General features: G+C 41.5%; 2 protein-coding genes across 6 annotated transcripts; both read left to right on the top strand.

The window, feature by feature from the left end:
* Positions 1-452: 452 nt before the first annotated feature.
* Positions 453-10,247, top strand: tdrd1 (tudor domain containing 1). 4 transcript variants are annotated; one of them, XM_040039188.1, is made up of 26 exons: positions 453-582; positions 842-1,009; positions 1,146-1,183; positions 1,563-1,623; positions 1,811-1,925; positions 2,077-2,143; positions 2,277-2,357; positions 2,459-2,638; positions 2,740-2,883; positions 2,966-3,131; positions 3,222-3,305; positions 3,395-3,571; positions 3,661-3,768; positions 4,302-4,472; positions 4,735-4,977; positions 5,472-5,594; positions 6,160-6,267; positions 6,489-6,656; positions 6,881-7,225; positions 7,320-7,421; positions 7,532-7,657; positions 8,476-8,643; positions 8,729-9,133; positions 9,337-9,402; positions 9,524-9,567; positions 9,722-10,247. In XM_040039188.1, the coding sequence occupies exons 2-26, from the start codon at positions 850-852 to the stop codon at positions 9,791-9,793; spliced, it is 3,522 nt and encodes a 1,173-aa protein (XP_039895122.1). In that variant the 5' UTR covers positions 453-582; positions 842-849; the 3' UTR covers positions 9,794-10,247. The 4 variants fall into 4 exon arrangements, with proteins under 4 accessions (XP_039895122.1, XP_039895119.1, XP_039895121.1 ...); XM_040039185.1 differs by having other exon boundaries at positions 7,305-7,421; XM_040039187.1 differs by lacking the exon at positions 453-582 and adding an exon at positions 590-609 and having other exon boundaries at positions 7,305-7,421.
* A 139-nt stretch (positions 10,248-10,386) lies between these two features.
* On the top strand, positions 10,387-26,528 carry vwa2 (von Willebrand factor A domain containing 2). Of its 2 annotated transcripts, none has more exons than XM_040039189.1 (14): positions 10,387-10,639; positions 15,243-15,304; positions 18,205-18,279; positions 19,756-19,889; positions 19,965-20,074; positions 22,217-22,414; positions 22,512-22,645; positions 22,811-22,940; positions 23,807-23,862; positions 23,946-24,053; positions 24,147-24,728; positions 24,858-25,409; positions 25,613-25,735; positions 25,968-26,528. In XM_040039189.1, the coding sequence occupies exons 2-14, from the start codon at positions 15,253-15,255 to the stop codon at positions 26,096-26,098; spliced, it is 2,385 nt and encodes a 794-aa protein (XP_039895123.1). In that variant the 5' UTR covers positions 10,387-10,639; positions 15,243-15,252; the 3' UTR covers positions 26,099-26,528. The 2 variants fall into 2 exon arrangements, with proteins under 2 accessions (XP_039895123.1, XP_039895124.1); XM_040039190.1 differs by having other exon boundaries at positions 10,387-10,689.
* Positions 26,529-26,545: the final 17 nt, after the last annotated feature.

Genomic DNA, 26,545 nt, shown 5'->3' with positions numbered 1-26,545 from the left:
AAAGACAGTTCAACTGCTATTGACCTTCTCTATACGGCTCCACCAACATCCTCAAATAAAACATCTCATCTTTCGTGCTTTTCTCAGCACTAAGCCACACAACCAAACTTCAACTCTTTCAGTTCTTTTCAATTCAATTCAGTTTTATTTATATAGCACTAAATTACAACAACAGCTTCCTCAGGGCACCCACAATGAAAACAGAGAAAACCCCAACAATGAAATGATGGCCTATAAGCAAGCACTTTGGGGACAGTGAGAAGGAAAAACTCAATTTAACAGGAAACAACCTCCATTAGAACCAGGCTCAGGCTGCAACCGGTTTGGGGTACTTTCTCAAATTTTCTTGAGAGATTTTCCAGAGGTTTTACTTTATTGATCTTTTGCTATTCAGTCCAGTTACTTTTCCTATGTTTCCTCCTAACCTCTCAATAATAAGCCAACATATCGGGCTATTCCTTCAGTAATTGTTAACTAAACTAAACTTGATTTGGGCTCCTGAACATTGTGACCTGTGCGACACTGATGCTACTGCGCATGAGCACAACTTTTTTCCCTTTCTGGTCAAACAACACGTGCAAGGTACGGCATTGAGTCTGCGGTGTACAAGTACACTAAAACTTTACGTTTATTGGATTATTTGACAGAATAATGCTCTTCAGATGTGGTGCTGGCGGTTTTTATTCGTTTAACGTGATTTTTTAAAAATAGTTTGCTAATGCATTATTATGTGACCTTGACTCGTAGCTTTAGTAACCTTTAGCTAGCTAAGAATGCTAAAGTGCAGATATAAGTTAAGTATAATGTCTTGATACAGTCATTTGTTATATAACACTGAAAGGTACTGAAATGAACCGCTCATTTTCGACAAATGTGGTTCGACCAAACCTGCCTTTGAGGAAACCTTCGTCGATCCCAGCGGGTCTTTGCGGTACATTACCTCCTCCAAGACACCTCATCATGCCCAGCGCTCCAGCCGTGCGCCTCCCATCAGGCGCCATTGGGGACGGTAAAAAAAAACAAAAACAAAAAACCCTCCAAAATGTGCAGTTATGCTGTTATTCACCGATAAAACTAAAAATGAAGGAATCTGATAATTCTGTAAAAATAATTTGCTCGTTTTTTTTCTTCCTTTCATTTTGCAGGTCCCATAAATTCATCAGTGAACAGGGATAAATCTGGAGTATGTATTGTTGATGGTTTTGTCGTTTGCTAGATATGTGTGGGGTTGATTAGAAATAAGTATATCAAAGAGAGTGCTCAGATTGAGCACTTTGGAGACAAAGTTAGAGAGCCATGGTTGAGATGGCATGGGCAGAGGAGGGATAGTGGATATATTGGACTCAGGATAATTTTGGAGGTGTAAGGCAGGAGAAAGAGGAAAACCTCAGAGGAAGTTAGGATGCACTGAAGGAGAACATGCAGAGGGTTGGTGTGACGAAGGAGGAAGCTATTGAGGGTTAGAGTGAGACAGATGATCTGCTCTAAAAGGAGTTTCCAAAAGAAGTAGAAGACTGTTGAATAGAAATAAAAGTCAGTACTATTTTTGTTTCCCCTTACAGTTGTTGGGATCTGGTCAGCCATCTCTGACTGTGCATTTCTGCAACTACTGTGGTCACCAAGGTAATATGACAGTTTAAATGTGGCATTGTGTTTATTTGGCAGCATGTTTTTGTTTGTTTTTTTTAAGCCAGAGGCTCTTAATTTGTTTTTGTTTTTTGGTTATCTTTAGTGATTTGCACTCTCATTTCAGCGCTGTTGTTCTTGTGTAAGCATTTTAGTAAAGTCTAAAATAACTGTTCATTCACAGGCAATTTTCGATGCAAGCGTTGTAAGAAGGTGCCTTACTGCTCAGTGGCTTGTCAGACAGAAGACTGGAAGACCCACAGACATGTGTGCAAAGCCGTTGATCCAGAGCCTGTAAAGTAAGCTTGGGCAACACAATGTGCTACTGGCTGACAGTTGTTAATATTAATGAATGCTTAAATATCCATTTTTTGTTTTACCAGCATAGGATGAAATTAGATGGAATGCCCAATAAATAATGTGAAGTTGTTTGTTTATCTTAATCTAAAGAGGGAAACCAGTGGAAGCAGCGGCTGTGCCAGCTAAAGAAGACAGAGCCAGCCTGGGGGAGCTGAAGGTAATTGCAATACTTCACTGATATGCTAATGCAAGTAAAAGTTGAAAGCTTCACATTTGCACAATTTGAAATCAAAACTAAGTTAAAGAAGGTAATCTGTGTTATTTTTTTTTTTTTAATTTGTATACTGAAGCACGGTGAATCGTCTAGCCTCCAGAGGGTTTATTTTAAGGACTTGCATGTAACTAAAGTCATCAAGGGAACAGACATCCAGGTAAAATGTATCCAGTTTGCCTCAAGCTTCAAAAGTAAAAGCAGATTTTTTGTGTGTTATTAAATACCAGAATGAGTGATTTGGGTTGTTGCTGTTTTTAGGCGTGTGTTGTAGAGTTCTACAGCCCTAGCAGGTTTTTCCTCGTCCCTCAAAGCCCTGAGTTGCTGGAATCTTTGCAGAGCATCAGTACAGAGCTTCAGAAAACATACTGCAGCTCCTCAGTGACAACACATGTACCCTGTGTTGGAGAGATTTGCGCGGTTCAGTTTTCCTGTGATATGGTGAGCCGAGGCCTTCTTAAGCAAGTCCTCAGGTTGCTATTTGTAATATTTACATTGGCTGTGTTTTGACTTGGGCCCCCTTTTTGTGTGTGTGTGTCTAGAACTGGTACCGAGGCCTTGTACAGACTTTGGCTCCTGACCATAAGATGGCTAACGTCCTTTACATTGACTTTGGCAATGAAGAAACTGTCCCTGTGGATAGGATCAGAGCCCTGACGGCTGACATCAAGCCTTTTTGCCCATGTGTGGGTACATAATTGCACAGTTAATACATTCCCTGTGACATGCTGGCATTTTAAATTTGGTCCTTGGCTCTTTTATTTGCAGGCAATGGAGTGTCGTATCACAGGGGTTGTGCCGGTGGCGGGGAGCTGGTCAGGCGAGTGCTGCATTGCTGTGAGACAGCTGCTGGCTGGCAAGATTGTCACAGTTAGGCTGGTGGAAACTGTAGAAGACGGTCGCATTCATGCTGTGGATATTCTGCTTTCCATGGGTGACTTATATAAAACAGAGATGCACATTTAAAGGATCTACTGAAGTTAAAATGTTTAAGCCCAGCTCTTGCCCGGTCTCTTTCTTTTAGGAAAACAGTTGAACACGTTCCTCCTTGAACACGGCTATGCAGATAAAGAGCCAGTCAACATCGTGCCAACTGAGCAAGATATCAGTAAGATTCATATACAACATCCTCAGTCAGTGCAATTTGTAACATTTAAAATGTGTTTTTGTAACCATTTTTTTCTTTTTCTTCCCCAGATGCCATGATGAGCGCATCTTTGGAAAACTTCCGGTGCCTCTCTGATGGAAAAGATGACAATACCTGGGCACAACCACCAGAGCCAATAACACAAGCAGTGGGTGATCAGCTCTCTGTTGTGGTCACCCACTTCCAGTCACCCACTGAACTTATCGTGCAAAAGGTGGAGAACGCTGGTGAGAAGCTGTTGCTGAACTATTAATGCGACTTAAATCACTCAACCTTTTTATATACCTTTAACCTGTGCTGAGACTTTGGTTTGCAGGACTGATTCAGGATTTGCAGTTAAAGCTGAGGGAACACTGCTCTCAGGTTGCAACCCCACAGAACTTTAGACCAGCTCCCACCACAGTGTGCTGTGCCCAGTTCTCAGGTATAACATTTTAGTACCTATTAATGTTTTACAATGGGAGTATGACGCTATAGCTGGCTATGAAAACTGTTGTAAGCTGTACAGCAGTATTGTAGTGAACACTAGAATCGTCAGAGGGGTCTTTTTAAACCCTGTTAAAGTAAAACCTAATCATTAGGGCTACAGCTGTTGATTATTCTAGTAATTGAGTATTCTGTTGTTGTTTTTGTGTTTGTTTGTTTGTTTGTTTTCATCGATTGATCTTCATCTTTGGTGATGTTGTTGTGGGATGGGGTCAAATTGATCCCCTCAGTGGTTCGAGGTTTCAATTTCTGTCAGTCCTAGTGTTTGACTCGTTTTTACACAACATGATTTGGAGCTACTGAATGCTGTGGAGTTAAATATTTGTATTTGAAAAATTAAATACTTTTATCATTATTTGATTTCAAAGTGTCCTGTGCCTGAAATGTGTTTAACAAGCTAATTCAGAGATGGTGTGTTTTTTAAAATGGTGTAATAAATGTACTTTCTGGCTCTTCGTGTTTTCTCTCCAGAGGACAAGCAATGGTACAGGGCTAAGATTCTGGCTTATTCATCAGAGGAACGTGTCTGTGTGGGGTACCTTGATTTTGGCAACTCTGAGGAGGTCAGGTTAGGCCACCTTAGACCCATCGCTTCCTCACTCTTACGCCTTCCCATGCAGGCTATTCCATGTGGTCTAGCAGGTATTTTTTCCACTATGCAGTAGATTTTGAGTGCTTAGCAATTCTTAAGCGTGTTAAGCTGTGAATGTGAGAGAGCTCAGTTTTATGCCAAATGTCATTTAATTTTTTTCACTTGTCCTATTTTTTACTTAAAGTTACTTGTATACTTTGACTTAAAAACACTACATTTCTTTGGTGTTGTCTTTTTTTAAATGAGAATCATACAGAAACGCATGATTAGTGTGTCCCTCTGTTGTTTTTGGGGGCGGTGTTTCCATTCCAGGGGTTCAGCCTGTTGGGGAGAGCTGGCCGGAGGACTGCCTTTTGGCTCTGCAGCGAAGAGTGTCAAACCGAATACTGCACATTGAAATCCAGGGTGCACATGGGGGCAAGGCATTGGTGACCATGATTGATGAGTCCAGCGATCCACAGGCCAATATAGCTGAATTGCTGATATCCGCAGGTTACGCTGCACCTTGTGCTGTTACTACTGATAATGAGACGGTGGTTACTGCAGAGGCCCAAGGTATGATGCATCTGAAAGTAATGGTTTTATTGGGTTTTTAGTTTGTTTGGGTTTTTTTTTTTTAATGGGGAGATTAATTTGGATTCATTTGATGCATCTTGGGGGAAATGATGATGATGTAGAACTGAACTTTTTCCAACTATTTATTTATGAGTGAAGTATGTATGTGTATATATGTATATATTGTACTATTCTTAGTTAGTGTATTGTCTGTCTTGTCTTAATGTTGGTTTAAAATGGAGCACTGTAACAAAAAATAATTTTCCCCAGGGATTAATAAAGTATTCTGATTCTGATTCTGATGATTCTGAAAATCTGAAGCAAATATTCCTTTTTGGCAGAGGCCTGTGACATTGACATGGATTTTCTTCTTGTGGTCATAAATTTACCTGCCATAGTCACCACTTGCTTGTGGATAAGTTAGACATGAATAAGCAAAGTACTTTATAACTTGATTAAGTGTATATGTGATGTGGCTTCCTTGTTTCTCCCAGCATGTGAGCCTCTGGTTTGGTCTTGTACTGAGCTTCCTTGCAACAGCCAGGCGGTGGCACTGTTAGTCACTGTCGTGGCTGAGAACCCAGCAGCGTTTTACTGCCGCATTGACAGTCCTACAGGTATCGTTTCTTTAGCCTAAATAGCCGCCATTTTTACCCATAGCAGCATTGTCTCGGCAAATATACAGAGACTTTTCATTAATAACTAGTTATTTTTAGATTTTTAAAGGCAGCAAATCTATCAGATTTTCAGTCATGTAATTATTCTGCAATATTTTCCATATATTGTAAAAATGTACAGTTGCATTAGCACCACCAGTGTAAGGATAAATGTTAGCAAAGTCTTGTTTTATTTAGTGAAAAAACATTCAGATGATATTTTATATCAAGGAAATAAAAACAGAAGTGAAAAGAAAATTAAGGATACTTTTAATGAGACCACAGTAATAAATAAGCAGAAGAGAGTGGATGGTAGTCTGGGTCTTTTGTCTTTGTAAGCAGAACAAACAATATGATGAGGTGAGCAACCCCATCATGGTGTTTACAATCAAGCAAAAATGCAGAACAATACTGCAAATAAAATGCCAGTAATTAAGCTATAAATATCCAGTATGAAGAGAGTTAACAGCATGAGTCAGAGGATTCGTTTATTGATGCATGCATGTGTTATCTGTGTGTTTGTCAGACCACCAGCGCCTGAAAGAGCTGGGGGCTCAGTTAAAGCAGCATTGTGAGGCTGATGCGTCACCTTTCGAGCCCAAGGTGGGAGAGCCCTGTTGTGCCCTGTTACCTGGTGAGACCATCTGCTGTACCACTGACTTTATAAATGTCATCAGCTCAGCAGCCGATTGCTAAAACATGACACAAACCACACTTTATTGTCAGTTAAATGTTCTGGGGTTTTTATTATAGCTGCTTTTTCCCCACACTGTGATCTAAATCCACTCATGATGAATCTTGTCTTTCTTTGTGTTTGGGGCATTTATGGGACATGATGTGCTGTTTGTTCCCCAGGGGATGGAGCGTGGTGTCGGGCTATGGTGACGGGGCTGTCTGATGACAAGGTAGCTGTGAACTTTGTGGACTATGGGTACAGCTTGACAGTTGGAAAGGGCCACCTTCGATCCATTACAGCCCAGCTACTGACTCTACCCTTCCAGGCAGTTCGCTGCTGGCTCACAGGTAGTGTGTGTGTGTGTGTGTGTGAGGTTGAGAGCTCTGTTTCACAATATGAAGCATATTTGAAATGTGAGAAATTGTCATATATTTTGGCACATTCATGGAGAGACTGCATTATAGCTTTGGAACTGTGTGAAAGCCAGATGGAAGTTTGTTCACGTTTGAATTAAAAAAATACAAAAATTTAAAGGGTAGATTATACTGAGTGGTGTGTGTTTGATTTTTAGGCGTGGAGCCTCTTGGATCAGAGTGGAGCAGTGAAGCTGTGCTGTGGTTCCAGACTCAGGTGTATGGTGAGCAGCTCTCTGCACGTGTCCTCTCTGTCACTGAACAGGGCTACGGTGTGGAGCTGGAAAGCAGAGGAGTAAATGTGGCAGCTGCCTTAATTTCTGAGCAACTAGCTAAAGTTCCTGGAGAGATTGCCAGAGAAACGCATGGAACAACAGGCTCTGCAACCAAACAAAGCGTGAAGACAAATGAGCAAGATCCCTTAGAAACTCAAGTCTCCAGTCAGACAGAAGTTAATTTCAAAGAGATACCAGCTGAAGGATGGACTGCAGTGTCCACAGAAGGTCAGCCAAAGAGAGGAAGTCCTCAAGATGCTGGTGGTGATTTAGGAGGCTTATTTATAATGTTGCATTCTGGTTTCAGTGCCATCTTTTCCAGTGGAGTGGAAGACTGTGGAGCTGCCGCTCAGTGATGCCTTTCAGCCTTATTTTGCGGCCATCATTAATCCTTCCATCTTTTATCTGCTGGGTCCTGCTCAAGGTTGAAACAGTTGTCTTCTACTGTCTTACATAACATAGACGTTGCTGTGTCTTATCTAATTGCTCTCTATGCTTGTGTTTGTTTGTTTATTTATTGATTTATTTCTGTAGTGGATCAACAAAAGCTTCAGGAGGTGATGGTGGAGCTGGCTGTCTACTGCAACAGCCAGGCCACCTTGTCCACAGCTGTAAAGGGCAAACCAGCTCCTGGGGCTGCTTGTTGTGCTCAGTTCTCAGGTGGGGTTCTTTCAAATGTGCCAGGGTTTTTTGGTTTTGTTTAATTTCGGTTAGGTTTTTTTTCTCACCTAGTTTTGATTTTTAGGTCACTGTAACCCTGCTATACACACAGAGAGCAGCACTAGTTCACCGTTCGCAGGCAATGCAGTAACTGTTTCTAGCCACAAGGGGGCAAATGGGTTCTCACAAAAGTTGTTGGATGGAACTTGAAGGCTAGTCCTGAATGAGATATTCACAGATAATCTAATTTTAAATATTTCGCCTTGCTTGATTGAGGGAGACTAATTTTCACATCTCATAATGCTTTGAGGAAATGTTGTTTACTAATTTTCATTTAATAAATAATATAAACATGGTAACAAGAAAAAATCAAGTGAGGACAAAATTGCTGTTACACTAATCCTGTTAGTGTACATCCAGTTTTCATTGCTGGCGGTCTGCTCTGGAAACCCCACCTGAAATTCTTGCTCTTACAGAGCTAAGCTGGTAATTTCATGTCTTCTAGTAGGTATAATTACACTGTGTGTGTGTGTGTGTGTGTGTGTGTGTGTGTGTGTGTGTGTGTGTGTGGCTTTAAACACAGTATACACGGAGTAGGCTTTAGCTGGGGTTACATTCCACAGTCCAGCTTACAGCAGGTCTGTTTTCATTGAGCTTTTAGTGCTTGTAAGGTCAGAGGAGTTCTATATGTTAGTCCCATGAGGATAAATGTAATATTTCATTCAATGCTGAGTAGTTTGACAATTTTTCTTTCTAAATTGTGTTGGAATTCCTGTGACTACAAAACAAAATATAGAATTAGACTTCTTTTTTTCCAGCTGACAATAACTGGTACCGTGCAGTAATCCTAGAAGTTGGTGAGAAAGAGGTGAGTGTCCTCTATGCAGACTATGGCAACAGTGAGAAGGTGCCATACTCCCGGATCTTGCCCATCCCCATCAACCTGCTGGAGCTTCCCTTTCAGATCACTCGCTGCACTCTTGCTGGTAAGGCAGCACAAGTATTCTTTGTCATTTTCTGGGCTTTGCTAGTTTACTGACTCGTGTCGCACTGCCTCATGTTTATTGATAGGTAAGGAGAACTTTCCAGCAGAGTGGCCTCAGGAAGTGCAGCTGATATTTCAAAACGCGGTCTTGGATGGGGTCCTCGCCACAGTCCAGCACTTTGATGGCTCTGCTAACGTGCTCTCACTCACTCTGCCCGCTGAGAAGGGCGGGGGAAACGTCACTGACATGATCTCAGAAGCATTACATGCCCAGAGGAGAAGTAACCCTTGCAAAACCTCGACCCAGAAGACTGACAAAACTGGCAGCAGCACATCTGTCAACACTGCAGCCGCACCAGACGGCTCTAAGCCCAAATCGGTACCCGAAAACCAAAAAGAGCCAGTGAGCACCACAGTGCTGGCAAATACTGTGGATGCAACATCCCAGCATCCGGAAGAGAAGATGAATATTTCTGCAGCATCGGCCTGTGGTTCGTAATAAGATTGTGATTGTAGGATTAAGTTACTGGTTTCTTTTTAGTGTAAAGAGAACTGACAAAACGTATCCAAAGTAATGTGAGATTTTTTTTAAGTGCCGTATTTTACTTTGCTCAAGTATATTTAGGTTGGTAAAAAGATGTGTATCAAGTATTTAATTGATAACAGGACTGGGTCATTGTTTTTTGTTCTTCAGGAGAATCAGTGAAGGAGATTACTGAGCAAATAAATCCACCAATCCAAAATACTTCCAACAGTGATGGTGTGTATGTTTTGGATTAGAAACTGAATCGTTTTCACCTGAACTGACAAGTGTTTGAATTTCTTTGGACATGCCGTTTTGCTGTGCTCTGATTCTCTTTCCACTCTCATTCAAATCCTAGCCCTTCAGACCTCGGGCTGCTGCTGTCTGAGCCTGAAGGCCAAGGTCAGAGTTGATCTCACAGTTTTGATTAACATTAAAAGATCTTAAATGGCACTATTTTATAAATGCTTTTGTTAATACTACAAAATGTTTTTATATTTTTCTCTAAAATTAAATGCAAACGAGCGACTGCTTTATTTGCTTTTCTCTTCCACAGATCGATGAGCTGGAAGAGCTGATGAAGCTGCAGCTTTCGCTGATCCAAATGTTTGTTGGACAGAAGAAATAGGATTCAACAATGTTGTTTATCATGTTTTTGAAATCAAGGTTGTTGTTCTTTCCCAGATTGTTTCTCCCAAACTGAATCTGGTCTCCAGAAGCTGCCAACCAGCTTGTGTTTGCTTTCTCCGTATTTCAGAAGTCTCTTTGTACCTTTTAATTTTGTTCCCTTATCTGTGAGGTTCTACTCTATGTGCCTCTTTTTTCTTATGTTTTTAATTTTTGGTTAAGCTGAAGTGATTTTTTTTTTGTTTGCTTTTCCTCTGGAAAAAAATGCCAAAATTCAGCAACAAGAGATGTTCAGCTCTCTTTATCTTTGTGTGTCTTCTTTAAGTGTTGTGGCCCATGCTGTGCTGCCATCTGTTCCTTTATTCAGTCGTAATAACCTGTTCAGGTGAGATGTTCACACTGACTCACTTCTGTTTTGACATGTTTGAGTTTTACATAAAACTTTGTGGAAAAAAGACAATACAGCGATGTTTGTGTTCTTTTAAGCTGGTGGAGTACTAAAGCTTTCTATACAGTAAACCAAAGAGAAAAAGTTTAACTTTAATGCCTCTGTAGTTTCATGTGTCTTAAGTGGTACCAGGATGTAAAACTACCTAAGCCACTCCGTTTTCGTACCTGTTGGAGATGGGAGGAGGTCATGTGAAGTACTCATCTGTGCAGGCACCTCAGGGATAGGCATGTGGGGTAGGTGGGGTCGCAGCTCCCTCTCTGGTCGGAGGCAAAGCGCCTCATTAAATCAAATCAGTGCGGAAACAAGGTGGTGTTAGGACGGAGAGGACCGGTCTGCGGAAGACGCGCTCCAGCTTAAAGGAGAAAAAACTGCGGTCGGCGAGGAGACGATTTATCGGTGCGTGGGTTTGGATGTGCTGGTGACGGTTGACTTTCTGTAGCAGTTTAGTAAGTTTGCTGTTTGACTGAGTTAACAAGTTACTGTACGATGATTTTTTTATTTTAAAAAATTTTTTGTGTAACCTAAAGGAATTTACGAGATTGCTTAAAAGGTTTAAGGAATACCACTTTGGATATGCGTACTGACGAAACCTGCCTTTCTATTTTTGACTGTAATGTTAGCATGCTAGGACCTTGTACCTGACTTTAAACCTGCCATACGCGGAACAGTGACCAGGTGTGGACAGAGTTGACTAGAGGTTCAGGCCAGAGGGAAAATTAAACACATTTAAGCCACCGCTTTAAACTCTGCTACCATTAAATAATGCTAATAATTTAGCGACGTTTTGTCCCAGGCATTTGAATATATTCACCGGTAAATTTGTAAGGTGCACCTTAATCCCCCCCCCAACACGAATATCTAATGAGCCAATCACACAGAAGCAGCTCAGAGTATTTCGACATGTAGAAGTGGTCAAAGGAGCCTGCTGAAGCTCAAATCACCTGACATTTTCCTGCACAGTGTTTACAGAGTGAACCCAAAGGTGCTCTACTGCTTCAAGCTGATACAAAGGCAACAGATAACCACTTGGTATAGCAAAGGTATGCACGATAATAAATCTTGAAGGAGATGGGTGCAATAAAATGCTTTGAAATGATAGGAAAACTACAGTAAATAACTAGTTGTTAAAACCAAGATGTGCCGAAGAGCATCTCTTGGGCAACAGCAGCAGAAGATCACACATTTGAACATGGTCATCACAATTGGACAACAGAAGATTGGGAAATATCTCGACTGATAAGTCTTAATTTTTGCTGTGATATTTGGAAGGGTCAGCATTTAAACAATATGAAAGCATGGGTCCTTCCTGCCTTGTGTTATATGTTCAAACTGCTGTTGGTGTAATGATTTCTGGGATATTTTCTTGACACACTTTGGGCCCCTAAGTACAAACTGAGCATCATTTAAATGCAGTAACCTACCTGTTGTTGACCATGTCTATCGCTTTATGGCCCCAGTGTACCCATCTTCTGATGGCTTCTTCCAGCAGGATGACAAAGCTCAAATCACTCAAAAACTGGTTTCTCACAGTCACCAAATCTCTATCCAGTAGAACACCTTTTGGGATGTGGAGGAATGAGAGATATGTATCCAACAAATCTGCAGCAACTGTGTGATGCTAAAATGCCAGTATGAGCCAAAATCTCTTAGGGAATGCTTGTGGCACCTTGGAATCTGTGCCACAAAGAATTAAGTAATCTAGGTGCAGAAACTGGCAAAGTGTGTACCTAATGATCTGGCACGTCAGTGTGTATATCAATAAACTCAATGACACACAACATAAAAAATAAAATAAAATGAGTTCTTATTTGCACAAACTGGATTTGCTGCAAATTATTCTAAACAATAATCTTATTTAGCTTGATTAACTGGGAACTGATGATAAGCTGCCTCAAAATCCCATCAGAGACTGCATCCTCTGTCTGTCTGTGTGTGGTTTCCGACTTGTTAGAGCAACACATCACTACAGTGGGTACATACCAAAGCATTTTGTGGCTTTTAATCACTGCCGTGCTGCACAGTTTTTCACATTTGCTCTCTGCTGTTTTTAAAGCAGCTGTTTCAGGTGAGTCACCCTAAAATGATTTACACTGTCAGGATGTTTCTTAAAGTAACACACTCACTCCCAAGTACAGGTTACAAGATCTCTGCCGTTTCTATGAAGCTTGTTCAAAAACTGGTGCTCCTTTCTAATTATACAGCATGAAGGCACTTTACCACCAAGCATACAGTTTGGTGGGAAAGCTTGACTTGGCCCTTCCTCTTCCTCCATTATTTTACCACTGAAATTGAGCGCTAATATTTTATGGGTTAATCATCCCATTCACATAAGAAATATGAAAGACATTAGGTTAGGAGAGTGTAGCACTTTAATTAGCATTTCCCTCCCCTGACAGGCTGATCTGTGCAGTTTTGCTCATTTAGCTGGAACCACTATTCCAGGGCAGACAGCTGAGAAGCTGTTCGCTGGCACACAGACTCGGGGAGGGCAGGAATGCTTGTGAAGAAGAAGCCAATTTTGAGACAGGTGTGCGCACTACACACGTTTACTGTAAAAGTGTCTTTTATATGCCGGCATGGTCGGCTGCTTCCCTGTGCAAGCACGGGCGCTCTAAGCTGCACCCCCGTGGAAGTAATGAAATCTGTTGTCAGCAAGACGTACCAGCGAGTGCACAAAATGAGCATCAATAGCTTTTTCTTGATGTTTATCAGCACGTGCCTTCTCAGACAGCCACATCATGTCAGCTCTGCAGATCTGTATCACAGACACACAGACTCCTCTTAAAGTGTGGCTCCATCCTGCACACAATCACATCCCTGTCTCAGAAATACACACGGCTTTACCTGTACAGAGGGTTTCTCTGGTCTACCTATACACAGATACACATATTTTAGTACGGCTATCTTTCTGGGGACCTGTCACTTACATAATACATACCACGCCCCCTTACCCTAACCATAGATGTCATTACTGAATACCTAAAGTCAAGTATTAACCTTCGGCCAGCTATGTAAGCTTTTGGGGTCCAGCATTTTGGTCCCCACAAAAATGTCAGATCCCACAAGCATAGTGGGCTTCTGTTGGAGCAAGTCCACACACAATTATATAACCATGATTTCATTGGATATAACATTAACTTACACGGAGTTGTTTAAATGTGCTCTAACATTAATTAGAACTGCTAATCTTAAAGCAGTCTTTACTTTAAAGGCCACTGCCTTTAAGGAGTGTTGTGTTTTGTGCCCATAAGAAAGGAATGCCCGTATAAGGTTACTTTCTAGGGAAATATTAGTCTCTATAATATGCATACCTGTTGGACCACACACAGTCTTTTCAGCCACAGGAAGGATATTTTAGCCCTGCTTATCAGCTCCCAGAGTTAATCAGATATTATATGCATCCCCCTTAACATTGTATGTGTATCAAACAGTCACAACATGTGCCTGTCATTGTAATGGTGCGGCTAACCTGAGGTCAGGTTGTATGCTTGCTTAACAGTTGGCATGTGTAATCAAATCATAATCAGTGGGTTTGTAGATGGCCGTGAGGCTATGTCAGAATATTCTGGTATCCCAGCTCCTGGGTGACCACTGTGGTGAACATGGATTACACTCTCAAACACACATATTTACATAGCTCGTATCTTGTTGGAATCCCCCCCACACACACACACACACATCCAAAGTAGTTTACATCCTGCTTGAAGAGCTTCATTTGGAACGTATGGGATTCTTTTTAACCCAGACAAAACACTTATATGTATACATGCTGGTATCAAGATACCTTTGTTAAGTGAGTTACGTTCACTGGCCACTTTATTAGGTACACCTGGCTGGTACTGGCTTAGACCCACTTAAATAAATGTGCAGCAATTGCATGATGCAGTTGCTTCACATTTGTTAGCTGTATATCCACGATGTGAATCTCTCGCTCCACCACATCCCAAAGGTTCTTTTCTGAATTAAGAGCTGGCGACTCTGGAGGCCAGTTGAGTACAGTTATGTGTGCTGAGTATTGTTATATTCAAGGATCCAGTTTGATCTGAGCTTTGCGACATGGGGAGACTGTGGTCTTAAGGGGACGGACATGGTCAGCAACAATATTCCGGTAGCCTGTAGCTTTTAAACGATGCTCAGTTGTCTTGTCCTGTCTCTCAGAATGGCACATGTGTTTTTGATTATTACACTGTAAAATTAGTTGAAATAACTAAATAAAAAATTCTGGGCGTGTAGACGAATATCTGAAGAAGTGTATTGGATTTTGTTTTAATTTAATAACCAAAATAGAATTTAGTGGTTTGTTGCCTGAGGGCAACATTATGCTGTTAGGCCACTTTTCCCAGGGTAATAATACCAAAACAGAGCTTCTAAATTCTCCTAAATTATGTCTGGACGTTTAGGGTCATTCCCACACTGAGAATGGTGAACTTGATGAGAGTAAAGGTAGATCCCAGAATCAGGTTTGAGGAAAAATTATTAAGGCATAGTATGAAAATATTTTAAAAAGTTTTTGCAACAACCCTGGTTTTTCTCTAAGGACACTCTTTCAAAGTTCAACCACTTAGCTACACTTAGCTATGAAAATATGGTAACAGTGCAGTCAGTCTTGGGTTACTTACCCCCTGGCCCCCCTGATCGAATGTAGTTGTGCCCTGTTGCTAATGACTTTTTCATTTTTACTTGGTAGGGTTACACAGACTTGTCCTCATGTCCCTTGGCTAGCACTATAGCACATTTCCTGAATTGTGTCAAGGCTTAAGTGGTTTTCCGTATAACACAAAAACGGCTCACAAAAAAACTTTCTCACAATTTCTGGCTCCTTTGCCAGTGTCTCTGACATTTTGTCTGTCTGATGGATTATATTGCTAAAGTTTTTTTCACCTTGAGAATAACAGAAGGCTTTCACTCGTGAACAAGAAACCCCCCCCCCCAGATATATGTGCATTTTAGTGCTTTTACTTTGCATTCTGGCTAAGTGTCCCTTTTGTTGTCGTTCCAGGCGTCCCAGGATGAACTTTCATATCTGCCTCTCCTCCCTCTTAACTGTGCTGCTTTTTCAAGGTCGGTTTATTGATTTTATTACTGTTTTGCCTTCTGTGCCTCAGAGCCATTAGTGGGAGGAGTGTTTTAAGTATTATTTTGGAATATCTGCTTGCTTATTATGGATGCTTTGTAAATAAAAGTCAGTGGATACAGCGCTGTGTCAGGGTTAGCATTGGAAATAAATGCTAATATTAGGTATGTACTGATGGTTATGGTTGTTTTTGCTCAGGGAAGGTTTAATGTTCTTGTAATTATAGTGTTGAAAATGTTCATTGTGTTGGTGCTTGTGAGAACATTTAAGGCCCAAGTTTATGCCCTGCTTGATGGAAAATGTGCGGTGAATCACTGAAGCGCCTCTGGACCACCTGAGATTCTTTACGAGACATTTCACAGCTTTAACCTGTCAAGTCTCGCATCAAAGTGCTTTCCTGCCGCGTGTGCTTGACATGCTGCTTGTTTTGCGAGGCAAACTTTGCATCTCTTCCATTGCATTGTTCCCATTGACCAGAGTCCATCGGTATGTGCCAGAGGGAAGAGGCAGGAGTCGTGGGGCAATATAATCCTTGAATTGTTTTCAAAAATGACAGCTTTAGCCCCATCCTAACTATTTATTATGGGTCATTTTAAGACTTTGAACTTGAGCACACCAGACTGTCTTACCCTGTCAAGAGACGACATGCTGACAACACAGATAACATGTTTCAGTGCAAGATATCCTTGTAATCCAGCCTGTCAAATTGAATTCCACAGATAGGGGCAGGCTAATCCCTGTTATTTTTCTGATTTCAGGGAGATATTGTGTTGATCTCCCAGACTGTCGTGGGATTGATGCCAATTGACATCAACCCTTCAGCTGCAGGGTTTACATTTATTATCTTGTTCCTGATTTTTCTGCTAAATCGTCTTTCACACACATTAAAGATACAGTCATTCTGCTAGAGTCGCTCGGCTGAACAGATAGATGTTTTGTTCAGAGCACTGTGGGCCCCACACTGACCGTGAAAATGCCGCTTGCCAAGAACCTAAACGTCCACTGTCAGGAGTGTTTTGGGGCTGCGGCGTTGTTGGAATTCGAGGAAGCTGAAAGGGTCAGGATTGTGGAGAGGTCGGAGAGCAGAGGTCTGGTTTGCAGGTGGCAGGTTTCTTTAATTATTAGTGTTGTGCTTAATGTTTCATGACCCGATGAAGGCCTTTACTCCTATGAATGAATGGTTGAAGAAAAAAAAATAAAGTCATGAGCTTTAAAAAATGATATTATTGCCACTTCAGAGTTTTAGTTGTGCTCAAAATGTAACAATAAAAAATTGAATTGGTTTTATTATTTATATGTTGCATACTTTCCCTTTATTTTTTTTACAACCACTGACATGTCTTTTGCTAAATGCATGTTGCATTTCACCATCAATCATCCGTGGCAGCCTGCAAAGAAATCAGATTTAAACAAAGGTTGTCAAAAATAATAAAAAGGACTCAAGGTTAGTGCTGAGTTTGCGAAAGTCTTGACACCCTGACTTAAGCTGGTTCCCTTCTTTCCTCTGGAAGAACAGTATTCTCTGCAAACTAGTTCATGCCCTTCTTGAGCATTCAAAGCGCTTTATACAACATGCCGTATTCATGCAAGTTCTTTCTCTTCTAACATTTACACACATGTATATATCGGAAAGTAACTTGGAGTTCAGTGTCTTGCCCAAGGATACTTTTGTAATGCAGACTGGAGAAGCCAGGAATGAAACCACCTACCTTCCAATTAGTGGATTACTATCCAACTGTCTATTCTTCCCTTCGCCAATCTAACAAAGTCAAAAAGGCCCAAAAAATCATGTTTAAAAGAAAAAAAATCAATGTCAGCCAGTATTTTTCTCCTCGCCTCTCACCGGACAACATCAGTGACAGAAATATGAGTGCAAAATATGAGGACAAAGCCAATGTCGGCACTAAATAATCCCATCAAACTTTTGTACATGCAACCTTTCTTTGATGTTTTCGGTTGCGCTTTATCGTTCGGCTCGTTTGACTTTTTATCACCTGTTTTAGCTGATGTGCAGGCACTAAATCAGCAAGACACGGACAGCCTGAAGCATTACGGGAGGACGAACTGACACTTTCTTTCTGACTGAAAAGAAGCACTGTGGTATTCAGAGTGTGGAATCTGTTCAGCGTGGCAACGCACGTTTGTAAAATCACTCAAGTGCTCCCTTCTCTGTGCCGAACAAATGCCTCTGTCGGACAAAAAGCCATGTTCACACGAAAACATGTCCTTGCTCTCCTCTGAGCCGTACGTGTGCCTGAATAGAAGAGCGTCCTTTGACTGAATGGAGCGAAAGAATGGGTTTTCTTCACTTGTCTGCTCACATTAGCTTGAAATACTCAATTATCCATTAGAATAGGGCTCATGTGGGAGTCTATTTTGGCTTTAGGGAAAGCATCCAATTTATTGGTTATTTTACTTTTCTCACGGCTCTATAGGATGTCTGAACAATGATAATAAATAAAGTTAACGTGAAGAGTAATAGTCTACAGGTCAGAGCATGGTTTTTTATATGAAGTATTTTGTGAATCTGAAACTGATGAAAAATTGTGAGTTTTAATGGGAGCTGGTGAGGATCCAACTAAAACTAAGATATAAACAAATTGAAATTGCAATGATAATTTATAAGTGTTTGAAACCTTGTGGAGATCCGGACCCTAAATGTTTTAAGCTTGAATATGTTCTTTTAGATTACAGTAATCTAGACACATTTAGAAAATCAGTTAAATGTGTGATAAGCCACGTTTCACCTATTTCTAATTTATTCCAAGTTATTTTGGCCTCTCTCTCATAGGTTAGTGCTTCATATGTAAATTTACTGTGACTGTAGGTGAATAAATAAAGACTGAATAAATATCTGACTGCTCTCTGTGTTGTTGGTGCCTGCTAGTTCAGCACGGCACCTCTGTGCAGGAGATTCAAACCAGCCATGAGAACATTGTGAAAATCAACTCTGCAGGAGAAAGTGAGTACCTTACAAAATGGTTAACACATAAAATGTACAGTCATGTGAAAAACGAAGCACTGCTTCCATAGGTAAGTAGCAGCCAGGCGCTTGACTGTTTGATCATCAGGGGTCACCTCTGTAAAAGCAGCAGTTTTGGCAGTTCTGTGGTTTGGAGCATTCAGGTGTGTGTTGATGCCCAGCAAATTCAACCTAAGATCTGGCTGCGCAATCCTCTTAGAAACTGTATAAAACCAGAGAACTAGATCTCACATTCTACAGGCTTCAGTTAGCATGTTAAATGTTAAAGTTCATGATATCACAATTACAAAAAAGACACAACAAGTATGTTTTTTTTGGAAGGGTTGCTAGATAAAAGGTGCCTGTCACTAATAAGAACATGACAGCACAGCTTAGGTTTGCATCTAAACAGATGAGACCAAAGTGGAGATGTTTGGTCATAATGCACAATGCACAAACATCTCTTGCCACATGTCAAACTCAGAGGTGAAGGGGTGATGATTTAGGATTGCTTTGCTGCCATAAGACCAGGGTACCTTGTAGTCATTGACTCAACCATGAGTCAGTGACTCAAAGTATTCAGCCTAATGTGAGGCCATCTGTCCAACAGGTAATGTTTGGTCCAAATTGGGTCATGCAGCAAGATAAAGATCAATAGAACAGCAAAATCTACAACAGAATGGCTAAAAACAAGAGAATCAAGACACTTAAGTGGCCCAGACAAACCCTCAAGCTGTGAATAAGCAAATTTTAATGAACCGGAGGAATGCTGTTAACAATAATGAGCCAAAATACTTCCACAATCACGTAAAAGACGGATAAATTCTTACAAAAAATTACTTCAAGTTACTGCTGCTAAAGGTAGTTTTACAATCTACTGAATCAATGTTTTGTTTCACATGAGTGTTGTTGCTAGGAATTGTTGTGACATGCTTGGTCATGATGTCAACCTGCATGCCTGTAACTGGATGTAAGTCAGCTGAGCAGCACACAGTGAATGAGCCAGAGATCCTAAATCAGAAATGGATAACAAATTGTGAGACAGAAATACTTAGAAGTTGGTGGTCTGTGTCAGTGGTGTATGTGACTTTTCTATAAGCAGATGACTCAAATGACAGATAGATGGCACACGCTGCACGTGTAATGTGCCCCTAATGGCTCTTTTCATAATCAGCTGATGCACCCAGCAAGTACAAACGTGCATGAAAGAGAGAGAAAGCTTTTCACTTGGTAGTAGTTTAATGTGTGAAAGGGAAAATATAAGGAAATAAAATGAGCTTTGACATGCAGAGTTTGTTTTCTCTTATTATGTCTAGATACTATTTTTGTCTGCAACGGTCCATTTGATACCCAGCCAGGAAAACCAATATAATACAGGAATGTGGGGAAGCTAGTGAATGAGTTTGGACCTATTGACCCATCTTCGTCTGTACCCCCTGTGTGAATTATTCTGTGTGTGTTTGCTTTAATGGGAAGTGATGCAGTGCTCAGCAGCCATGGATATCCTCTTCCTCATGGATGGTTCCTACAGCGTTGGGAAAGGCAGCTTCGAGAGGTCCAAACACTATGCGATCAAACTCTGTCAAGCACTAGACATCGGACCAGATAAGGTTTGGGTTGATCTCTTGTCTCTCGCCGTCTTCGCATCCTGTCAGTCAGTGCTCTTGTAATTTCTCCCTGCGCAGGTGCGAGTTGGTTTAATTCAGTTTGGCTCAACTCCTCGGCTTGAGTTTACCCTGGACTCATACTCCACCAAGCAGGAGCTGAAGAAGCAGATAAAGAGCATTTCTTACAGGTGTGTCTCTGCTGTCATCTGAGCACGAGTAGCTCAATATGTGAACTCAAGCCTTTAACTTAAGTTTGGTTTTGTATATTAATGAGTTATAACTATGAAGGATCCGGGACATAAATGAAAGCTTTAAAGAAATGTGGAAAATGTGTCTAAACAGGGTTTTTTTGACATCCATTATGAAATTAACTGTTTTAAATCATCTGCGCTCACTGGAGAAGCAGGCGACATTATTTTAAGATTTTAATTAGCAAGCAACACTTCTAAGGATGGAGTCAAAACATTTGTGGCTCACAGCTTTCTTTGATTTGGAAAACAGAGAGCCTACATTGGCAGGCGTCCTCTTTATTTTTTCTTCTAGCGTTTCCATTGTTATCAACCGGCCTGGAAGTGCAAGATGCTGTTAGTGCAGACTGAGATTACAAAACTGTATGCGTGTGTTATATTTGCCACAGAAGATTCAGTAGTTCATCTATTTTGACAGCTGAAAAAAAAGACCTAGTGCTAACAAAATGGTATGTCCCTGTTGGAGGCATGCCTTTTTCTATGTTTTTAAAACCAGACTGTCATGTTTAAGAAAACAAATCCAAGAGTAAATGAATAAAAAAGGTGATAGAATTAGGTCGAACATATCCAGACTAGCAACATTTTCTTGTCCTCATCTTATATTTCATAAATCCCTTAAACTATGCTGACAGCAAAACACATACACACATGTGGCTAAGTAGCACCAAATGCTCCCTGAAAAGGAAAACAAATTAATTTCAGATTAGAGGCCCTCCACAGGTGGTCACTGGATATTGGATAAGTGCATAAACCGAGGAAGAGGATGGTAATTTGACCGTGTGTGTGTGTGTGTGTGTGTGTGTGTGTGTGTGTGTGTGTGTGTGTGTGTGTGTGTTGTTCACAATGTGGAAGTAAGAGTTTGACCCACCAGCTGGTTTGAAGTGGGTACATAGAATTGAAACCTATAACCAGTCACATTACCACAAAATGAATTAATGTAGCGACCAACTCAACATCAGTAGAAATGTTATAGCAACTTTGGAAATGTTAGAGAACTTTATGCATTTTTATTGGATTTATTGCATTATTATCATTATTACCAGTGATTAAAGTAGCAAAAAAAGTATTATCTGTTACCTTTGATGTAACCTAATTACAGTAAACTGATCACTCCAATATAGCACATCACTGTAAACTTTATTCTAGTTCTGAAAACTACAATAAATTGCCCGTATTTTCATGCAACCTTTAATGACGCGAAATTGTCATATTCCATTCGGCCAGTTCAGCTAATCATCATAATTGATCCAATCTCTCAGAAACTCTGAATTAGGACATTACATCTAAAATTACAATTACAATTTCAGTCAAAAACGTTTCAGTGGCTGCTTTGAAACTAATTGCTCCAGCCCACTTTAACCTCTGATTATTACCAGTAAAAGTCATGTAGTTAAGTGCTTAACACATTCATTTGGCAAGCAAAAGGTTGCGGTTCAAGTTCAGCAGGCGACACAAATCTCTGTGGTGTTTCACCAGAAATGGCATCTGGCATAAAATGCTGCCAAATCAAATGTGCAGACCTAGCTGGTGACGCTTGATGACAAGGGAGCAACTGAAAGCTGCTTTAAATGCAGATGTGTTTTTGTTCACATTGTTGTTTGAGATTATTGTAGTTCAAAGAAGTGCAAGTTTCTTACTCTCAATATTTTGAAGATATTTGTGGAGTATATGCTCACACAGATCTGTTCTAAGGAGGTTAGATTGGCGAGGAAGCCACTTGTAGCGTTTGTTTCAACACATCTGTCCTCTGTCCCCTGGAAAGGATCTTTTTCTCAGTGTCTACGCTTTGAAAATGAAAGGATGGACATTTATGTTAAACAAAAACAAAACCGAAAATGATTTAAATGTGTGTCACGAGGCCTGGGGTGATGAAACGCAGCCAACATACATTTAGAGTCCAAGAACTTAAAGAGGAATCCATCCAAATGTAATCTTTAGTTTACTTTGGCTGTGATATGCAGCAGTTTATTGACCTTGCTGACATCTGCTGTAGTACAGTACATGCGCTCTAACTCCTCAGTATTTTTCAAACAAAAACACAGAAATCCTGCTATTTCGCTTTTCCGAATTCTCTACCCACAGGGGAGGCAGCACCCAGACAGGCCTGGCTCTGAAGTACATCCTCAGGAAGGGTTTCCCAGGCGGCCGTAACTCTTCCAGTGTGCCTCGCATCGTCATCCTGATGTCAGATGGGAGATCTCAGGGCAACTCTGTGCTGGCAGCTGCTCAGCTCAAAGACACAGGCGTGGTTGTGTTTGCTGTGGGCTTGCGCTACCCCAAGTATGTTTGACAGCTCCACAATAAACTTTCCCTATAATAATTCATTAAAGTATATGTACATTTCTTTATATACTAAGCCATCTCTATATGTTTTCAGATGGGAGGAGCTTCACGCTTTAGCCAGTGAGCCAACAGAGAGCCACGTTTTCCTCGCCGAGCATTTCCATGATGGTGTCAATGGCCTGTACACAACACTGAGCACGTTCTCTTTCTGCAACGCCACACCCGCAGGTTGGACTTTCCACTGACAACTATTCGTGCTTGTTTGTTAAAGAAGTGAATGGGAATCCTTTTCTCTAACATCCTTGTTTTGTGCTGCACTACCCCCTTTTTTCTAGTCCCTCATTGCTCAGTGTCCAGTCTCCTCCTAACCCCTGTCTCAACCCTGTTCTCCAGGCTGTCGGATGGAGACATTTCCCTGTGAGAGGAAGACACTGGAGACAGTTAAAGAGCTGCAGGGGAACTACATGTGTTGGAAAGGTTCCAAAGGCTATTCCCCATACACATCTCTCTGTCCCTACTACAGGCAAGTGTTTAAAGGTTTTACTTTCAAATGTCGTAGCTGCAGTATACAGTACTGTGCAAAAGTCTTGACACGGCTCATCTGCTGTAGATAGTTGTTTATTTTTTTTTTTTAGATGTGCCACTACTTCTTTTGTCCTCCTATTTATCCAGATTTCTTAAATTCTTTAACAGTTCTTTAACCTGAAACTGTACAGCATGCTAAGTTGTCTGTGTAGAGACAACACGATCATGGGGTGGCTCAGGACTTTAGCACAGCACTGTATAGTTTCCTAATATGATCTGTTTTGGACGTTGCATTGGATCTAAGTGTGTAACAGTGTTTTTTCCCCCCTCATTGCTCAATGAGCCACAAGACAGCAGTGGAACAGGGTAACTCCCATGTGTTAATGTGCTGTGTCAGTGTGAGGGTGATAATACAAAACAAGCTACAGCAGTGTAATTCTTTCAGACCCTCCCAGGCAAAATTAAAATGGCCTTTGACAAAATTAATTTCACACAACATTGCAACTTTACCACAGCAAAATGGCCCGAGGCAAGTGGAAGTAGACCATTACACTCAAGGTAAAACTACTTTTTTGGGGGAAAAGCAGAGAAAAGAAATAAGGTGTGTGCTGTTTCTAGTACCTGAAACTGTCTAGATGAGTGCTAGCAATTCGCATGACTGGCAGATCCAACTGAGATCTAAAATGCCTCTAGCCACTTATTATATGAATCAATTTATGGGTGGGGCTCAGGTAATATGTTTCTGTTACCTAATAGGGAAAATCTGAGAATGGCTTATGGGGGTCAGGAACTTACCCACATCACACCATCTAGAAGCAACTGTTTTAAATGCTAACAAAATATTTTGAATTTTGTGTTCTACAGGTACAACAAGGTTTATACGAGACACCAGACAGTCTGCCATAGAACAATTTGTCCGGGTAACAACCTCGTCTTGCCGCTTTTTACTTCTCTGAGATGCGGTAACTGCAGCTCACGCTCTTCATCTCTCTCTCCGCTGTAGATCCCTGTGATTCTCAGCCATGCCTGAATGGTGGAACATGTGTATCAGAAGGTTCAGAGGGCTACCACTGCGTGTGTCCTCCTGGCTACGGAGGAGACCCACACTGTGGTCAGTACACTCAAAGCTACTGACTACATGCTAAGGCTATGTCGGATCTCGAACGTAGAGAGCAAATTAACCAAACCATCCATTTCTTCTTAGCTCCTGCATTATTGCTGGACTGCTCTGTAGACCTGCTCTTCCTGCTGGAGGGCTCTGCCACACTCACCATGGAAGGCTTTCTCCGCCTGAAGTCCTTCTTAAAGCACTTCCTGCAGACTGTGATTGGCTCTAACAGTCCCAGCAAGGTCGGCCTGGCGGTGTTTGGCGGGGAACCACGAGTCGAGGCCCAGGTTGGCAAGTTCAAAGGAGACCTGAGGAGTCTTCTTAAGGCTGTGTACTCACTTCAGCTAATTGGTGGTGAAACAAACACGGGCCAGGCCCTCCGCTATGTTACCCGCCATGGCTTTATGAGCGCGCCGGTCTTTGCCGATGTCGCGGATGACCTTCCCCGTGTGGTGGTGCTGCTCACCGCCACTCCTGCCGCAGATGAGGTGGTTGAGCCATCCAAATATGCACGAGACAGAGAGATCTTCCTGATAGGAGTGGGACCTGACAGCTTAAAGGAGCAGCTGAATAACATCACAGGAAATCTGCAGAGGACCCTCACCTACTCATCACCTGATAGGCTCGCTTCCAAGATCCCTGAGCTGAGGGCCAAGATCTGCAGCGTGGATATGCAAGGTGCTTGATCCGATAGATGTGCTGAATATGTTGGAACATTAATGCCACCATTAGGTCAGATACTATTGCACGCAAAAAAAATCAAATTAGCTATCCATATTCTTTTTTTTGTTTCCTTTTCTTTTCCAGGTTGTCTGGGTCAAGCTGTAGATCTGGTGTTTGCCCTGGATGCTTCAGGTGGTGTGGGCCGTGATAACTTTGCCACCCTGCAGAACTTTGTGCGCAGCGTCACCGTCCAGTTCGACATCAACCGTGACGTGGCTCAAGTGGCCCTTGTGGCGTACAGTAGGAGAGCCACCACTGTTTTCAAGCTGGACACGTATGAGACTGGTTCTTCCATCATTCAGGCTGTAGGTGACGCCAAGTACGTGGGTGGAGTGGCTTCGACGGGTGGGGCGTTGCTGCACATCCACTCTAATGTTCTCACCATAGCTAATGGCGCACGACCGGGAGTGAACAAGGCTGTAGTAGTGGTGACGGACGGCACCGGTGGGGATGATGCTGTAGTACCAGCTCAAAAGATAAGAGACAATGGAGTCTCAGTGCTTGTGGTTGGTATCGGCGATGTCCAGAGGGAGAGGCTGATGCAGATTGCCGGTGCAGAGGAGCACATGATCTCAGTGCCGTCCTACGAGGATCTCAAGTACTTTGAGGATGTCCTGGTGCAGATGCTGTGTTCAGGTAACGATGCAGGGGAACTTGTCTTTTACCAAACCTCCTAAACTGTTTTCTTTTTCTGTTGATAAAGAACTGTGTGAAACTGATCTGCAATCACAGTTTTTCTTCTTTTCCCTTCACTTAGCCTTTTCAGAGATGTAAGATAGTTTATTTTAAACTTAACATGAAAAATAATTGACTGCTTTGTGTTGATTCCTTCCTTTCAGAGGTGAAGAAACCTGTAAACCTGTGCAAGCCTAACCCATGTATGAATAATGGGGTCTGCATCTTGTCAGAAGGGAGCTTTCGCTGTCAGTGCCAAGGCTATGAGGGGCCGCACTGCGAAAGAAGTCAGTGACATTCATGAAAGTTTTCTTTCCTTATATCCTTAGTTTCTACTTTTCATAGCTTCGTCAGTGATCCTTCTACAAAACTTAAGTGCAAAAACAAAGACAAACTGACTTAGATATACATATCCTGATATAGCATTTGATCCCATATTAAAAGCTCATAAATTAAACTGTAAATGTAAATGGACAGAATTGGTTACAAGTCATGACTTGTTGTGTGGTTTGTTTGTAGAAAGCAGCAGGTCTTCATCCAGAGGGGATCTTCCAAGACCTGCTGGTCTGAGGAGGAAGAGCAGACAGAGGAAGAACCACCAGGAGCTTCTGCATCGCTACAAACTACACCATCGGAGACATACTCCCTGACATGCCCTGCACTTATAAACACAAAGTATACACTGAACATATGAACACTTAAGAACCGAGGATGCTTGCAGGTAGACAATGGAGCAAAGGGAAATCTAATGTTGCTTTGTTTTTTTGCTTCAGTGTTTACAGTTGCACACAGTGTCAGCAAGTGTCTGTACTGCTGTATCCATTTGTATGTTATTATTGTTGTCACTGTGCTCACTGTTGTGCAAATGTCTCAACACGGTTCTCTTGTATTTAAAGGATTTAAGCTTTTATATTATTAATCAGTGTCAGGATCCTAATGTTTTTAATGCATAATAGACACAACTTTATTTCTTTACATAACCAAAAAGAAGGTCCTCCCACTCCCTCCGTTTCCATTTTTAATATTACGCTCCATATTTTTACACGCAAATCCACTAAGCTGTTCGAGGTTCATTTGGAAGAAAAAAGTACATTCAT

Source organism: Simochromis diagramma, unplaced genomic scaffold, assembly GCF_900408965.1.
Source record: "Simochromis diagramma unplaced genomic scaffold, fSimDia1.1 OVJJ01000402.1, whole genome shotgun sequence".
In the NCBI taxonomy this organism is placed as follows: domain Eukaryota; kingdom Metazoa; phylum Chordata; class Actinopteri; order Cichliformes; family Cichlidae; genus Simochromis; species Simochromis diagramma.
The sequence above is the reverse complement of the archived record's forward strand: the minus strand, read 5'-3'. Positions and strand labels throughout refer to the sequence as shown.